Source organism: Nyctibius grandis, chromosome 9, assembly GCF_013368605.1.
Source record: "Nyctibius grandis isolate bNycGra1 chromosome 9, bNycGra1.pri, whole genome shotgun sequence".
Taxonomy (NCBI): domain Eukaryota; kingdom Metazoa; phylum Chordata; class Aves; order Nyctibiiformes; family Nyctibiidae; genus Nyctibius; species Nyctibius grandis.
The window spans coordinates 6,991,640-7,009,933 of record NC_090666.1 but is presented as its reverse complement, the minus strand read 5'-3'; the positions used below and the strand labels follow the sequence as shown (position 1 = coordinate 7,009,933).

At 43.2% G+C, this 18,294-nt stretch overlaps 1 protein-coding gene across 2 annotated transcripts in view; it reads right to left on the bottom strand.

The window, feature by feature from the left end:
- Window positions 1–5,599, bottom strand: part of PLCL1 (phospholipase C like 1 (inactive)) — a 209,455-nt gene extending 203,856 nt beyond the window's left edge. The window contains exon 1 of one of the 2 annotated variants that reach the window (XM_068407444.1): window positions 5,529–5,599. Coding sequence is in view for 1 of the 2 variants with exons in the window: in XM_068407443.1 (XP_068263544.1) it covers window positions 4,288–4,560 (273 nt within the window). In the remaining variant the exon portion in view is untranslated. Of the gene's footprint in view, window positions 1–4,287; window positions 4,561–5,528 lie in introns of those variants that run through there. The other variant, XM_068407443.1, reaches the window with a different exon arrangement.
- Between the last annotated feature and the right edge of the window lie 12,695 nt (window positions 5,600–18,294).

Below are 18,294 nucleotides of genomic sequence, written 5' to 3'. Positions count from 1 at the left end.
TAAGCTTACACAGCAAAAAGCTAAATAAGAGTTAATGGAGAATCATTACAGTCCTGAAAAACTCTACTATCTTCTGAAAAAATTCTTAAATAGTCATGTTGCATAGACAGATGTATCATGTATTTAAAACACTTAAATTTTGTCACCACGCTTCAGAACACAAGCTGAAAGAAACAAAGCCCAATTCTTTTTTATTGTAGGTTTGGGGTTTTTTAAAGCTAAAATTTCACTAGGATAAATACAATTTATTGAAACAAGACACCTGGCTATCTTCATACACTTCCACTGATTAATTCAATTGCAAAACCCTAATCCCTGCAGTTCTTAGACTAGCAGGCAAGGACAACTCAACTGGCTTTTAAAGTAAAACAAAATCTGTGCATGAAACAGAAGCAAATAGTCTTTAGAAGAACTCCAATGAAAGGTCTCACCAACTCTACTGTGACTGAAGTTGGAGTCTGACTCTGCAGTTCCTGCTTCAAGTTCACTTCATGGGCATAGTCTGCTGTTACTAACAAAATACAGAGCTGCATTAGCTGCTACAGTATCTTGACACAAAGATCCAGGAAGAAAAAAAACCCACGTGGTCCCAAAAGTTTGTATTGCATGCAAATAAAGCAGCCAGAGAAGCCTGATAAGAACTGACAGGGAAATATTTTGGTAAAAAGTTACAAAATATTTCAGTAGGCATTACATAACAAGTTACACAGCCTTCCTACCCATTTATTAAAACGCTTGTACGTGGCAATGTCAGAAGGAACATGCCAGAAGGAAAACAACATCAGTCACCTCTGTTTAGAACCCCACACAGGAAGGCTTGCAAAGCATTGCATGTAAAGAAAGAAGAAATCCAGTTCTTTGAGCACTGTCTTATGTTCTTCTGACCTAAAAGTGGTTGCAATTAACATTTTATTTGCAAACAACTGGTCCTGGATTATTCACAAGAAAAAAAAACGGAAATACTTGGCAAATAATTTAGCCAGTGCATGGTCCATCGGTAGGCTTCTTCGAAAAAGGGGTCAAGTTCTATGCTGTCTTGCCCTTTCTCTAATTTTGTCTCCCAACCATTACACTCTGCTGACTTCAAGCTCCTCATTGCAAAAACCCTTTCTTGGTCTGGTTCTGTAGTAAGACCATTTACCTCTTCCTTGCATTAAAAAAAAAAGAAAAAAAAAAAAAAACACCATCCACAAAAAAACAACAACAAACACCAACCCGCCCCCCCAGATACTTCTCATTAATGCTATCAAATTTACCTCAATCTACAACAAAGCTGTGAACATCAGCAAAGCAAAATAGGAATAAAAATATTCCAGCTACATTTTGTCCTTTGTATATAAATGAGTTCTCTTGTTTCTGAGGCCAAATATAGAGCACATGAATGCACTGAAGATTATCTAGAAGGTGTCATATTTTACTTGCAGTATATGCCAAAAGTAATTTGCTGCAGGAAAGCTTTTTAAAGCAAGTCCCTGTTCAGTCCTTTATACTTCACATTGATACTGTGGATGCCAAAACACTCCAACGTAAGCAGGTCTGGCTTCCGCTGGAATTGCACTCTCAGATGCTAACCTTGAAACTTGCAGAGTTCTAAAAGATAGCTGGGAAAAAAGGGCTGTTAAAAGTATACTTTGATCATCTAAATCTACAGAATTTTAACTCTTTCCTTAATTCAGCAAGACCACTCATGCTTAAAGTGCACCTTTAAATAATTGGGAGAGAAATGGGAAAACAGGGCAAGAGTGTTCAACTCCTGCAGAATAAGAGCTTGCCTTGACTGTATGACTTCCTATGCTTTCCTAAACCCCCTTTTTCAGCTGGTAAGATCAGCTTAAACAAAGCAATGGAATACTACTCTGTCTATGGATTTCTATGAACATATAGACTTTTTGGAGCAAAATAAATATGACATTGTCAAATTCATTCCCTGGCAAAATGTACAATGCTTAAACAGAACTCCTGCCCATTAAAGTCCTGAAAAAAAAAACCAGAAAAGGTAAAGTAAGTTGGTGTTTTTATCATAATTCCACCTAAAATTTGCATTCAACGCCTGATGAACATTTCCTAGGACATCCGAAATTCCTGAAAGATGCAGACATAAATTCTTTAATTCCTATCCCAAGTTAAAAGTATTTCCCATTCACTGGTATAATGCCAAAGGAAAACTGTGATTCAAAACACTTTCATACACCACTGAGACAACCTTGTGGGAAAATAAACATAATGCTTCCTATGGGGTCCCAACAGTATTCCTTAGAGATGCATAGTCTGCAAATTCTCAAGTTCCGATACCTGCTATCAGACACAACCATGTTATCTAACTTAATTAATCGGCTTAACAACTAAATTTAAGATGAATTATGATATTTTTCATTCCACTTCTATCATAAGACCATTCCCAATCCTTACAGCGATTGGAATAATTTTCTAGTTTCCAGACTGGATCTGTGCATAGGCATCCTTTGTTCTAAAGGCAATGCTGTGCTAGAAATCAAATTTTCCCTCACACAGTATTCAACCCATTGACCTTATCAGTCCATCCTAGTTATCCTTCTTTGCACCTCGCTCCAGTTTGAATTCACCATTCCTAAGCACAGGAAACTGAGTTTCCCCAGTGTTTCAGGTGAGGCTTTACCAGTTCCGTAAATAACAACATTAATACTTTCTTATCTCTATCAGAATTCTCTCTGCTGATAAACACCATCCCAGGATGTATCTCAAGAAATTTCCTCCAGCTGGAAGACAGATAGTTATCACTCTCAGTAGTATTGCTAAATATCAACCTATAGTGAAAATGCTACCCAGTCATTAAAACTTATATACCATTTGTGACATTAAAACATTCTCTACCACATAAAACTGGTACAGTCTCTAAAAACAATGCTATGTTCTTTAGTTTAAATACAAGATTGTGTATTTTAGATTTTTGAAACCTTCGCACACTTCCAAGAGAAAATACCATTTTCATACCAGAACACTTACAGAACTTTGGTCCTGATTTAGTAAAGTATTTATGCATTTGTGTAACTTCAGATTGGAAGCTTTCCCATCACATTCAGTGGATGCCTTCACAAGACTAAAACCACACTTCAATGCTTTGTTGGACTTAATGGGTTAATATTTCAAGGTGGAACTTTCAAAGGATCCTCGAGGCTCTTTTGCACTTAACTAATTTCCTCTGAATCTTAAAGCTTTAAAATGCAAAAAAGCAAATATTTTGTTTATCCATTCGTCCTTTGAATGGATATACCAAGCTCCAAGAGCTAAGCATGTGTTTTTTTGCTTCTTGCCTTGAGCTAGAGCTCTGCCCGCCGCCTTCACACATTTACAGAAGTGAAGTCTCATTTTCCACTGTTCTCCCAATGCCTTCCAAGTGCAAATCACTACAAGAGGATAACGTGTGCTAAATTAAGTTTGCCCAGGAGACTTCATTCATCATCTCCCCAGAAACTAGCGATTAGCCTACGTACTTGCAAAGAGATACCATTTAATTCAAAACCACGTAATTTATTCTTAAAAAATAAACTGAAAGAGAAAAAAAAAAGATAAACATAATCATAAGGCCATTTTCCTTACCAGATTATGACAAAGGCAGAGGCTTTTAAGATCACGCCCGACCTGTTAATTCCACATAAAGGGTGTGAAACACACGGTGCTGCTCCGTAGCAATCTGTACTACATCCAGTCTCCAAACACGCCTTCTGTTAATTTGTGACACTGCATATTTTGCTACTCAAGAGCAAAGAAAACCGTCGCTGTAGAAGCTATTTATTCTGCCTCCAGGTGCTTCATAAATATTAAATAAGGACAGATACGAGCTGCTACACAAAAACTTTACAACTCCGTGGGAAGCTGCCGCGCCGCGAAATTGACGGGGCGGGCAGGAGTGCGGGCAGGACCCCGACACCTCTCAGCGGCGGCAGGAGCAGCACCACCGCCACAGCCCAGCTCCGGAGCCCGCTCCCCGGGACCGGCCGGCCGGGCCCACCGAGGACATCCCCTCGGTCCGGGGACGCGCCTTCCCCCGGAGGGCTCCGAGGAGGCAGCGCCGCAGCCCCATCGCCCTTGTTCGGTGCAGACTGCGCGTCCCGCCGCCCGCGGAGCGGCTGCTTCACCTGCGCGGAGGGTGCGCGCAGCCCCTGCCCGCTGGGCTCTCACCACACCTCTGCCAGCCCGGCTCCCTCCGCTGCCGGCCCCAGCCGCCCCGCGGGCAGGGACGCACCGGAGGGTGGCTTCAGCCCGGGCAGCCCAGCGGCGGCGGAACCCGCGGAAACTTCGCGCTCTCACCTTGATGATGCTGCTCCTCCGGGGGGTGGCCTTGGCCGCCTCCAGCAGGCAGGCGTCGGCGTCGGGCGCTGCCGGCGGTCCCAGGCTGCCGCCGGGGAAGCGCTCGGCGGCACCGACGGCCGAGATGCCGCTGCGGCGTTCCCGCCTCCTGCCCGCGGCCGCTGCCGGGGCGTCCAGCGAAGCCGGCTCGAGCTCCTCCTCGGCACGGTGAGCGGCGTCGGGAGGGGCACGGCCCGCCGCCGGCTGCTCCCTGCTGCCGGTAGCCTCTGCCATCGCCCCGCCGAGCGGCGTCAACTTCTCTGGGGCGCTGAGAGGGCAGGGACGGCGTCCCGCGGTGCTCCCCTCACGGCACGGCGGCGGCAGCGCCAACTTTCCCCGGAGGAGCCATCCGCGTCCCCACAGCCGAGAGCGCCCGCGCGGACTCGGCAGCCCCCGCGGTGCCGGAGGAACGGGGAGGGTGGCTCCGCTCCGCAGGGACGGCGCGGAGTGGTGGGGCGGGGGAAGCGGGGCGGCGGGGCCGTGCGCCCGGCGGGGCGGGGGAAGCGGGGCGGCGGCGGGGAGCGCCGTGCTGGCGGCGCGCGCGCAGGAAGTGCGGCCGCGGCCCCGCTCTGTTGTGACAGGAGCCGGGCGTGTTTTGACAGGCGGCGTTGACGGACGGGGCGCCGGACCACTCAGCGGCTGCGGCGGCGTCCCGGCGACCAATAGCTTTGGTGATGGGCGTGTCCGCGGGACGCCTGGATGGGCCTTCTGGGCGGTGCGCGGCGGCGAGCGGCAGGTAGGGCTGTGAGTGAGTGAGGGGCGGCTGTAAAACCTGAGCGCATCCACGGCAGCCCCGGGATAAGGGGCGCGGGAGAGATCGTTCCGTTCCGTGCGTGTGTGCCGGGGCAGCCGCGTGAATGCTTCCCCGCGAGTAGTCTAGGAAGGTTTGGGCTGCGCCCCTGTCCGAGCACAAACAGCGTGTGAAGAAAGGCGATTTAGGTTAACTCCCCTTCAGACCCGCAGCCCGCGTAGCTGCGGCGTTCGTGTCGAGGCACTCACGTTAGGAGCGCGGCCGGGGAGAAGCAGGGACGCTGCCAGGCCGGCGGCGTGTGGTTGGCGGGGGAGCGCTGCCACCGCCAGCCGCAGGGCGGGCGGCGTGACGGGGAACGCCGCGCTCAGGCCCCGGTTGCTGAGGGCGGGCCCGCAGAGCGGGTGCGAGGCGTGAGGGGGGTCTCGCAAAAGACGGCAAAGACAAGACTCACGTGGGGACCTTCCGTCGCTTGAAAATGAGCCCAAAACCAGGCAAGTCATGCGGGGCTGCGACGTCGCCGCCTTTTGCCCTCCTCTCGCTCCGCTCACGGCTGCCGGCCCGGCGCAGGGTCCCGCTCCCGCCGCGCCCCTCACAGCGCCGGGCCCCTGAGGGCCGCCGGCGCGCGGCGCCCGCCTTTGTAGGGCCAACACCGCCCCCTGGCGGCGCGGAGCGGCGCGGCAGGGCCGGGGCCGCCGCTGCCCGCGGAACAGTCGGTGCCGGCGGACAGCGGCCGGTGCCCGCGCCCCGCTCCCGCAGCGGCCCCGGCACCGAGTACCGAGCCGTCCCAGGTGCGGTGCCTCAACGTGAGGCGGAGCGGAGGAGCTATACCGGAAAGGTCATCCCCTGGCAGCGAGGCCGAGAGCCGTGGTCAGCCGTGAAGGGTTAGTGTGAGCGCGGTGCTGCCCTTCGCGATGCATCAGGTGCTGGTTGTGAGATTATCGACACGGAGACCTCGGGGGAGAGAAGGCAAAGGGCAGTGCAGCAAGGGTAAAGCGTAGGAAAGAGGTAAGCAGGCAGGGCAGAGGAGAGATTATACAAACAGATGAAAAAGAGGAGGGGTAGGGCTGGGCAAGCTGGTGGTCACTGGAAATGTGAGACTATTCGAAACCACAGCTATTGGCTTTGAAGGCAATAAGACTCAGCAGGAAATTTCATTTCTCTCTGGTTTATAAAGTAATTTCCTAATGAATGTGTTGAACCTGTTGACAGTCAATGATTAAGCAGGAAAGAGCAAGAGGTAACCTCCTTACCCCAGCTGGTCATTAGCTACTAACAAATGCCTAGCTACAGGCTAATTGCCACTTAAAGGATGTGAAATTTTTATATATATACACACAATATATAATACTTATAATTCCATGTGAAAAACAGAATTTTGCCAAAGGTTACCAAGGCATTTATCGTGTTCAACACAAAGAAATGCTAATTGAGGGACAAATCTAAATACCACTAAATACTTTTTTATATGAGCTTCTGCCTAGATTTGATGTAAAAAATATGTCACAATGCATGTATACCACAGTTGTTTTGGGATTTTTTCAGCGAGAAAGGCCACAAAATAAGTAACCCTAAAAAAGATACAAAATATTCACATTGAAGAAACATTTATAAAAAAAAAAAAAAAAAAAAAAAGGGGAGAGAGAAAAGACTGGTTAAGGGAGTGGAGGACTCAACCCCAGCCTGCATTGTACAAGAGAGAGATCATGATACCAAGTCATTGCAACAAAGCGGGGGGGGGGGGGAAGAACTAATAAAAGCTTATGGTTACACGTCCACAGACTGACTTAAGAAGATTAATTTAAAGACAATGGAAAAGGTAATTACCATGCAGTATGTTATCAGAGGGATTACTTCATGTAGAAATATGTTGCAGCTTTTTCATATATTTTGTGGTATCTTATGAAGTCTAATCACCCGTTTCATTATTTGGGAACAGCAAAGTACTCTCATAGCTGGAATCTGCTGCGTGTACCAGAAACTGTCTGTAGCATGTTGCACAGACAGATGCATATAACATATTAAAGAACTTTTAGGACATGTCTTACACATTTCAAATTAGAGAGATATTTGCTCTCAAATGCATTTGTCTTCTGAGATCAGAAGTTTAAAATAATTTAATTCTCACTTTAAGTTACAACCTCTGACATCTGAAGTCTTTAACTGAAAAGGGTCTACAGGGAATCTACAGATTTTAAGTTTCATAAACATCAACAAACAAATCATATTTGTTTTGTCCACAAGATGCAGAGGTTCTAGAATTACGTATGGTACAGCTAAGAGAGAGTTTAGTTAAACTCCTCTCCAGAAGAGAACAAAAGGTGGACTCATTTTTAGACCTGTATTTCTGACTATGCATCTCCAGATGCTTCTGAGGCATCTGTATATCTATCTGCTTCTGTTTGTAAATGTAAGAACCATGAATTATGAAGGAAAAGATCAGTTGGTTTTGATACTTTTTAATATCTAATAAAAAAAAAGAGTTAACAAAAGGAAGCTTTACAGTCAAAGTGCTTGCATAGAAAGTAAAAAAACTCAAGATTGCTTGGTGATAAGTGTATTTAACACGTTTCCATATTCAGTTTTAAGATGATCTGATGCAGCCCACTGTACAAAGACACTGCAATGTTTTCTACAATTACTTGAGAAGAGATAGGGACAGATTTTCAAGAACAGCCAAGGAATTGACTCAAGCTAAGAAAGGCAAGATGATAGATAAAAAGCATCTATTTGTGTTTGCCTGAACACATGAGTCAGCAAGTGCCTGCAGTGTCTATTTTAATGTGTTCTTTTGTACACTCAACTTTGTTCTCGAGGTGCACAATTGGTCCTTAGTGGGTGTATTTTGTATCATAAAACAGCTGAAAATACAGTCGTCTGGAGCCGTGCTGGAGTATAGCTTACATGAGCCAGTAGTTTCCACCTCCATAATGCATTTTGGGAAGCTCTTAAAATTAAGTGTTCTACTGGGAGCTGAAAGTGGTGCTCCTATACCAATTGACCATGGCTGATGAAGTGTGAAAATTGACATCTTTTCCTGTGTCAGGAACATCTGATTTGCTAGACCGGGAAAAAGCAATAGCGAACAAGTTGTAATTTCTTCAAGTATGTATTCACAATGATAGCAAATCATAATTAATTTTAGAATTGATGAGACTTATGCAAAGCTATTGATGAAAAAATGTATTGCTAGGTAGTTCTTAAAGTAGTGATTTTTTTAAGTCTCAGTGGTTATTCTGTCTATTTGTGCTGTTATATCCTGAACATGAAATTATAGAACAAAAAAGCATATTAATGATATAACTTATTTATACAAAGATGTATGTGTTGCTAAGCTTCGCTCAGGTTTTTGCAAGACAACCCCAAGTCATATTTTGCCTATAAAACTATTACTCCGTTTTTAGGCTGGGGAAAAAAAAGGCAAATTCGAGTCAGTATACAGCAAATCTAGTCAAAAGGTCATAATCTTTGATTTAAAACATACTGTGTATGTTTTCAATCTTTGTTAAATTTAAAAAAAAAATGTACACTACTTGATTCAATGCCTCCTAATTTTTTTGTTAATTCTTGTTTTGTCTTGGCTCCTGCTTTGTTGAAAGCCTCACTATACTTATACATCTTATTTTATTTTCTAGATAGTATAAATGTTGTGTCCTCTCTAACTTAGCAAGAAGTACTTTTGTGATATGCCTCTATCTTAATGATGTTCTTGTTCCAGCTGAAGTCACTGATGAATTCCTTTCACTGTCTGATAGTACTTTCAGGCTAATCCAGTGTTTTTAATAATTAGAATACTGCAGTTATGGAAGATTCCTGCCAATTCTTAGCTCCAAGGAATAATCCTTTATTTTAGCAGTCTTGTTTGCCCAAACAGATATGCAAATCAAGTATGAGAAAGGGTAAAATCAGGACCTCAATTAGGTCATGTTTAATCCTATTTTACAGCCACTGCTTGCTATATAGACACATGCCCAAGCCCTTGGAGTAGAATGTATTGGTTTCTATACACAGATCAGTGCATATGTAAAGATCATTAGCAGTGCAAAGAGCCACCCAAAAGTTAGCGAACACCAGAATAGAGGTTAGTGGTCCCAGTGCAGTTTAATATCCTGTGGTGCGGACGTTGCAATCACATAAAATGCTACAGGACTGCGGCTCCTCTCACTGCATGGGATAATCCCTGTGAATGAGACTGCTTTCCTCACCTTGAGCCCTATCCCAGTTCTTCTCACCTTCTTCCAGACATGATATTTTACTGTCACCCACCACCTTGCCCTCCAAACTGTAGCAAGGTGTTCTGGCACTCAGGGTCTCTTTTTCTCCCTCCTTCCCTTAGCTGGATCCTCCTAGTTACTGCTACCATTTTTTGCTCACCAGCTGCTGTGGACCATTCAGCACAGGAGACCTGAGAAGACTACTGGACACCCTTGCCAGAGTCATTGTGGCATTTTTTGCCACTGTTGGGGGTACTTCTTTCATTGCTCCTGCTATGGACTTGCTTTACCCATTTGCTCCCTCTCCTGCAGACTCAGCTCTTACCACTGTGTGTTTGACCAACATAGCGTCCCTCACCTCCAACCTGGGCATAGCGATGGGTCACTGCAAGCAGGAGGGACAACGTCGCTGCTCATGGTTCTGCTGGTTGACTTTGACCATGGTACAGCACAACTGCTCCACAGCGGCAGAGAAGACTGAATGGAGCCTGGGTTAGGTAATGCCGGGCATGAACAGCAGAGTAAAACCTGCGATACAGAGATTCTGTAAACAAATTTTTCAGAGGCATAGCAGGTAGCAACATTTGAACCAAATTTTGTAGACAGGAAAGAGAACATCCCTGGAAAGGAAGTGATTCTTCTACAAAATTTAGCATCAGTTGTAAAAGAAGGTGACATTAGAATTTTTCTATGGGAGGATGGTAAGATGTCATGTATTGATTTGTTTTTGTAAATAATTAAAAAACATTTTTTTCCTAATCTGATTTTCAAGGGTAGATGTTTGACAAGAATCTATTTCCCTTACTTAAACAAAGAATCACAACATGAGTCACACACCGATCTTCAAATTTTTGGCCAAAGTGATTGAAGTTCGGGAAGTTAACAAGTAATTGAAAATAAGGTTTTTAACAGACAGCATCACATAATCCCAGAAGTGTTGCTACAACCTAGGCAAAACATAGATGGAGTTTACTCATTTGTGCAATTAGTGAAGCTGTCTCAAGTTCCCTATGTTTAGTTGCTCGTTGCTTAAGTTTAGGGGAGGGAAGAGAAGGCATGTTGTACACATTATAACAGAAATTGTCTTCAGGATTTGGAGGAGTCTTAAAGATCAATTCTTATGCAAGTCTAATGATACTTAATAATAATGACTCTTGTTTAAGGTAGGTGGTAATTCCACTTAATGAGAACGTTTACCAATTACTGTCTTTTTCAGAGCTCTTCAACTCCTCTGATCATTGCTTTTAGTATTTCTTTGGCTGTGACACATGGATAGACATCTAAGTGTAGTTGTTGCTATCTTTCAGGCTATGTGAACTTGTTAAGTGCTATGAACAGTGTGATCCAATAGGTGTATGCCATTTCCCCCTTTCTTTGGTAATTACCTATCAAAAATACAATTTCATGCCAGCATACTATGTCACAGCCTTTCACATCCTTGCTAGCTCAATGGATATATTCAGTGTTAGAAATATACATGGCACCATGGTTCCCATGCACTTACAATGCAATTTTTTGGGAACATTTGGATTATCATGAACTGTGCAGCTATTGGGGAAACAGCATTAGTGTTAAATGATACCTGTTAGCAAGGAATTCTTCTTATTGAGAATAGAAAGCCTTCTGGTAATATCCCAATTAAAAAGCTGCTGTTATGGTCTCTAATCTTGCCACCTCAGAAAAAAATTGCTAGCAATGTCAACAGTAGCCATATTCATATTTATTTTCCAGTGAAATACTTTGGAAGAAATTTGGTAAGTATACAAAGCACAGAATCTAGGATATTCTTCTGCCTGGTAATCAGACACACAACCTTCCTCTTAACATGTGCTCTCTGAAAGATTTTGCATTGCTTAACAAGACAATCATGTGCAGCCTGGACCACTGAAGGGATATGCACTAGCCTGACCATCAGGAGAAGAGACTGCTCATTTGGAATTCTTTCTGGGGGCTCCTGACAACGATGTGAGGGAAAGTATCAAATAACCTAATAGGAGAGGATCTGTACAGGGAGAGCATTGGTACTGAGAGCCTGACATCCATACCATAGGCAATCTGGGTGGGGGTTACATGGGAAAAGCCCTAGTCCAGTCCCATGGATAGCACAACTGCACATTAGAGTACAGTAGTGGCACTCCTGGGGCACAACCTCTGTTTTGGTTTCAACTGAGAAGTTAGTTTGCACACTCAGAAACTGCTCTGTGATGTGAACCATGTAGATAAGTTAGGGTGATCAGATTTGCTTCAAAATTGCACCCTTGATCCAAACAAAAATGTTAAACCAGATGCACCCGAAGTATGTTGGTGTTAGAAGTACGTTGCTGCATTTAGATCTCTTGAGCTTGACTGGCTACCCAAGGAAAGAGTGTAAAGAGCTGCATCCACATCTGCCTCATTTCACAGAAAGCTGCTTTCCAATGAAAAAAAGTCAAGGCAGTGCTTCCCAGCAGTATTTTTGACAGCTTCTACACTGGCTTAAAGTGGTAGTAGAAGTGAGCAGAGAACAGGTACCCTGTGAACTCTATCCTTTTTATACTGGAACTAAAGTTATAGGCAAACTTTGGCCTAGTCCTTGATACCACTTCCAAATACAAGCTTACATGTGGCTAGATAGATGGATTTGAAAACTTGCAAAAAACGTTTATGTCTGATTGTTTCTCATGCATGCAAATTTGGCCCCTCTCTCTTAAGTCATTAAAAAAGTCATCTTGGGGAAAAAAAAAAAAGACATGCTATGTGATTATGATCAACATGTAATCCTCAAAATAACTTAAATTCCTCTGGTATTAATTGAACAGGATTTTAAGAAGATTCAAAATACTTTCCCTCAAGGGTGAAGTATATTTAGTTTTTTATTGCAAAATCTCTTGTTCCTTAATGTCGGGTTAGAAGATATTCTAAGGACATGGAAAAGAAAAGCTAATGACTAATCTATGTAAGGTTGTGTTCCTGAAATTTGCCACTGTGGGAATACTAATATGCACAAATTGAAAGCATTGTTAACCACTGTGAGTGGGGTTAAATAAGCTGGTAGTTAAAATCTGTAGCCTATAGTAACTCCCACTACAGCTTACTGCAGGATTAGCAAAAGTGAAGCATTCTCCAACTAAAAGGCCAGGAGAGTTTTACTCCCAAATGTGGAGATTTACAGACAAATCCACAATAAAAGTGGAAAAACATACCTGTGTTAGGCAAACTTAAAAGACACCTATTTACATTGTGGTTTGGAAGAATCCTCTAATTCTAACAAGTTACTCTCTCTTCATCTAATCTCAGATATGCAGTCAGACTCAGTAGCAAGATTTGGGGAGATTAAAAACTGAAGTGTATTAACTCTTCAGGCTATGCTGCTGTCAAAAGACAGCAGGACTTTTCCCATATATACTCTGCAAGTCTGTTGCCCAAAGATGCCAAGAAGTGTTTTTATGAGCAGATGAGGCTCAGTGAACCATTCCTGAACAGAGCACTACTCAAAGGTTTGTGATTTGGGGGAGGATAGGAAAAAGGAAAGGAAGAATGATGGTTTTTGTTTTGTAAATCGCCGGGTCCATAGTGTGGGCCAAAATTTACACTGAATTATTTCCTAAGAGCCACTACAAGTAAGTTAAATTGAATCTAAATTACATATCAGTAGAAATACTTTAAAAGCCTTGATTTGAATGGAAGGCAAAAGGTAAAACTATAACAGCTCACAAATGTCAGAGGAAGAGATTGGATTCTACAAAATGGAGGAAAAGAATGAATTCCAAATTTAGCAAAATAAAAAAGCAACTATGAAAAAAATCCCCTAATCACTCACACAGGCAAGATAAGTGATCTTATAAAGCTTGATTCGAACTGAAACATTAATATGGAAAAATCTCTTCATGAGACATAAAAACGACTCAAATTTAGTGTTAAGTCAAGTAGGGAAAAAAATCAGTATTTTGAGTTCTTGTTCTTCCTATGTATCTAACAATATTTTAATAGAAACTTTAAGAACAAGGGGCCTCCTTTGTATAGTTATTTGAGATCTCCAGATAAAATACTCTATTTCATTATACAAGTAGATTATGATGAAGTGTTGCCCATTAAAGTTTGCCAGGCTTATTTCTCTAAAATTGATTAATAAATATCAGAAACCAAGTATTTCAAAAAGGGTATCAAAGTCTGAGGTTGTAAAACGTACTACTTTCATCTCTGCCACTGGTATTTTACAGTTGCAATTCTCCTTTTCACCATTAAATTCTATATTCATTTCAATCAAGATGTGAAGAGTAAAGAAGACTATAATGCACAGAATGAGACCAAGCATAAACTTTTCTTCCTGTACTCAGCTGCCTTCATCCCATTTCAGTTCTCTTTTGACTCCTATTAGGTACTTAACTCCTGTAAATGAGGAAGAAAACCACTGGAAAACACTTCTCGATATGTTTGATATCTGCATAACCATCCTGAACTGATGGCAGTGGGGGCTGTAACTACAGAAGCTGTTCAGTCACAGGAGAAAGCTGCATGGTAGGTTGGTATATATTCCATTCCATACAGTTCTATACAGTATAGTGTGGGAAAGACAAGACAAAATGAAGTAAAGGTTAATTAATTTACTGCTATGTTCAACTCTTCAGAATAGTGTTTCTAAGCAATAGCAATTATGTTATGTTATACTTTTCCTGCGCTTTTACACATAGAAGTTTTGTGTAGCAGATAGTAGAACAAAGGCAACAGAAATGTGTAGGGATATATGCAAGTATTCCCCCATAAATGAGGTACTTGCAAAAACAGAAGCTGCTGTCTTATCTGAATCTGAAAAAACTGCATTTAAGGAGTAAATTACCACATGCACAGAAAAGAAAGGAAACAAAGTTTGTAATGGGCAACAATAAAATGGCTTGGCTCTTTCACTCTATTTGTGTGGCATTCTACTTCAAATCATGGAAGTCAATAGAGAGAAAAACTCCTGGCCTTTTGGACTACTGGATCTAAAATACAATAAAGAAAAAAATAGAATAGAACATTAGAACAGAAAATTACAACATGACTCTCAAAAATTTGCCCAAGTATGTGGAATAGATTAGCAACATCCTATCTACAGTGAGATTCTTCTTTACTTTTTTTTAATTTGGAATCTATACCTAGACATATAATGACATTTGAAGAATCAAGTTGTAAAAGGTGGGATTAGAACCCAGAGCCATTTTGTCTGATGACAGTCAAATGTATTGGGAAAGGAAGAACCTCTTTGTAAGAAGACCCCTTTAACATCATGGCAGTGTATAGGTGTTATTAAATTGCACTTATATCCATGTAGCTTTACACTTCCAGAGCAAGCAAAGCCTGATACTTTATCTTTCTTGCAAGTATATTTTCCCCACTTGTGTTTTGTAATGTTCCTCTGGCTCATCCATTGCTGAGGGTGGGGAAAATGTGAAACAGAAGCAAATGAGCAACTCATGAGCAGAGCAGCTCAGCTTGATGGAGCCATAGGAAGCAGTGTGGGAGCCCCACTCACCCACCCCAGTACCCATCCCTCAGAACGCCCCAGAGGCCAACAGAGTCCCCAAGTACCCTGCAGTGCCCCTAACAGACCCCCGAGCTACCCAGTACCTCCCCAGTGAACCCAGTACCCCCTAAGCCCCTATACACTCTCCCAGTGCCCCCAGTACCTCTCAGAGCCCTCCCAATACTATTGTAGAGTCCTGCAGTACCCTGAGTACCCAGTACTCTGCCAGAGCCCACCAGTACCCACCCTGTGATGACTGCAGGGGTTAAAGGGGTGAAGGATACCAGTACAGCCACTGTGATGGGGAGAAGGTGATAACAGAGACAAGAGGAAGCGAGCAAGAGTATAGTTAGGGCAACCAGAAACAAAGTAAGAGGTAGAGACAAAGGGCAAAAAGAATGGTGGAAATTGGGGTGAGGTGAGGAGTGACAGCTCATCTAGAAGGGAGATGTGCCCAAGTAACCCAAGAAAGGGAATGGTACGGGAAAAGGGCCTGTAAGATGGAAATGTCATACCAGAGAAATACACACACCCATTTGAATTAAATAGAAAACTTCCCAGAAATGAGTAATTTCCTTCTGCATTTTTCACAAGGCACTGACCATAATTTTTTTATCAGTGGCACTCCTTAGGTCACCACCATCATTTGCTTCTACGCACTGTTAACTCTCTCAGAAAGCCTCCCCCAAATCCTTGAATACATAAGAGCTCTTGGCTTTTTGATTGTTCTGGTTAAGGCTCAAGGTCTAGAGAATCCATTAACAAGCTCGTAAGACAAACAACAGTGTACATCTTCATAAATTACAGATTTTTTTAATGCAGCTGTAGTCGATGCAACAGAGACAGAAGTCAATCTTTTAGTAACATCCTAAGAGACATTTTTATAAAATTGAGAGCAGGAAGTAAGTTAATCGGGTACAGTCTGGCTCTCCCTGTCTGACAACAACATATTAATGCTCATATTTCCATGAAAGGATCTTGAGATGCTGGTAGGAAAGCTAGCATTATTATCTACAGATACGTAATAGAAGCACAAAAGGTAGCATGTCTTTTCCCAGGTCAGGGAATAAATCAGTGAAATAGCAGTCTGTTGCCAGGCCCTGTATTGCTCATAAAATCATGCTTGTCTTTTTGTGCCCGGAGAATTCTTTTCCTCTTTTTTCCTCCCAAATAATTTTTTCTCCCTGTTTTTCTCTCTTGTGTTTTTGAGTTTATCATTCCTCATTTAACCTCTGACTTTCTCTGAAGCTATAAAAAAGGACTAAAGGCAAGAGCCTGCAGGAACCAGCACAGTCAGACTCTTGTCCTTGTCCAGCACTGCCTTTTAATTTGTGGGAGAGAACAGAAGGAGAGATCATTTCATGCTGCATATATTGCTGGCATGCGGAGTCAGGAAAAACAGACACACTCGTGATTTCCCTTGAGAGTGACTTACTAAGCCAGGATACTATTCCCTTAATGAAGCAGCCACGCAGTGCTAGGGCAGCCCAGCAACTTTTGTTGTACTATTTAAATCCTGTATGCATGGCAACATTTTTGGCAGCTCTGCTAGTGATCTTGTTAAATTTATAGATGTGTTGGATTTTCAGGTTTCAAGTTTTTAAATCATCAGAATAAAAACCAGCTCAATCTTTCTAATTTATTTGAAAAAGTCCTGGTTTTGTCACAACTGCCTTATTTTAAATGTAAATGTCCCAGATTTAGTTTTTTTAACTTGAAGAGGAGGTATAATGTAAAAGATCCAACAATTAAATCTATGCAAAATACGCTTTCATGTCTCAGAATGCTTCTGTATTCTTTCAGGTGTTCTGACTTGAAATACCCCAAATCAAGATACGAAGCACATGAAAGGCTTGGCCTATTCTACCTTTCACATCATTAAAATATAGTGCTGTTCTGAGGATAAGCTTTGTTACTGTCTGATAAATATTCATGAAAGTCAATGAATGCAATTCACCAGCTCTGTAATCTCGCAAAATAACTATTTCTAAAAATCTCATCAGCTCTGCTAAAATTGCCTTTTATACAGTTTTCTCAGGCAGCTAAAAAAAAAGTCACTACTAAGAGTTGAGCATTATATGGTTATATATTACAGGCACAGAATTTATTAGAAAGTCTCTTTTTGGTTTTTTTTACCCCTTGTGGTAACAATAATGTTGCAGAAGCTGGCAGATGTTGAAGCAACACCAGAACAGTAAGGAGCAGCGTAGGGTCCTGTACGGACTGCAGGTCTGTGCCGTGCCTATGCTCAGTGAGAGTTACGTGATGCAATTCATATGGAAAGTGCTGTTGGGTTTAGGTTGGATCGGTATAATTTGCGTAAAGCAAACTTAAGCAAGACAGAAAGATTTTAATTCAACTGAACTACATTTTATTGTAGACATTATCAAGATAATCTTCCTTGAAGTTTTTGTTTTAAAGCACCCAAAAAAGTAAAACAGGAGAGTAGCCACTGATATATTGACCCTACAGTGATCCTGACATTGTGTCTCGGGGTTGAGCTGCTGTGACTTAGCCTGTGAATGTTTGATCACTTTGAAAAGCAGCTTTCCCACTGGTGTGGTTCTCCTGGCACACATCTGTCTACATTCCAGCTCTTGCCATCATCAAATCATGTGTCAGGCTGTACCTTCTAACTACATTGATTATGAGCTTGACATTTGAATCCCTCTTTTTTTCCAGATCTGTTTAGGGGCTATTTTCAGGTCAATCTCTATTTGCAAAGAGGAGGAAATTATAGAACAGGTTGTAGTGCTGTTCGTTAAATGACCAGAGAAGTACACCTGATACAAGTCTTACTACTGGTGCTTCTCCTCCAGTTCAGTATGGGCTGAAAAAGAGATGGAATATTTTGAGGAGTGGTCATGAACACTCAGAGTGGTCATGAAGGTGAGTGTAACTTTCTAGTCCTCTCTGCTAGTGGACCCCGAATTACATCTCTAAGGTCACCCCAGGCCTACCGTTGCACAGCACTTTTCAGGGCAGCCTGCCTACTTGAGAGTCTCTTGGGGAATCTTAGGAAGTCTCTTTGAGTTGAAGTAAGGACTTTCACATCTTCACACTACAGCTGTCAAGTCTAAACGATGTTTTTGCCTCCATCAACTATGGCCTGGTCAGTCAGACCCGGGGAAGAGCCTCCCTGGGCATGTTTGTGTTTCTCCCCTTGAGGCCGGAGGACAGGTGACATGCATGACCCTGTTTCACTCCCTGGTTGAGGGGATAAGAACGTGGGTGGAGCTGGCCACCTGTCTCCTCAGGGGGCGGGGACAGGCCTCGAGGGAGGTTCCCTCCTCTGCCTCGCAGTGCTGTTCCTGAGGGCAGTGGCGGGAACCTCCTATCTGTGAGCCGTCCGGGTGATGTTCCTCTGAGGGGGCTCGCCGGTGACACGGTACCCGAGGGGAGGGGAGAGGAGAGGAGACGGGCACAGGCAGCCGGGCAGGCCCGCGGGAAGCGGCCGGGGCTCGGCGGGCCGTCCCGGCCCTGAGGCCAGCGGCGGCAGGCGGTTCCCCTGCCCTCGCTGGCGG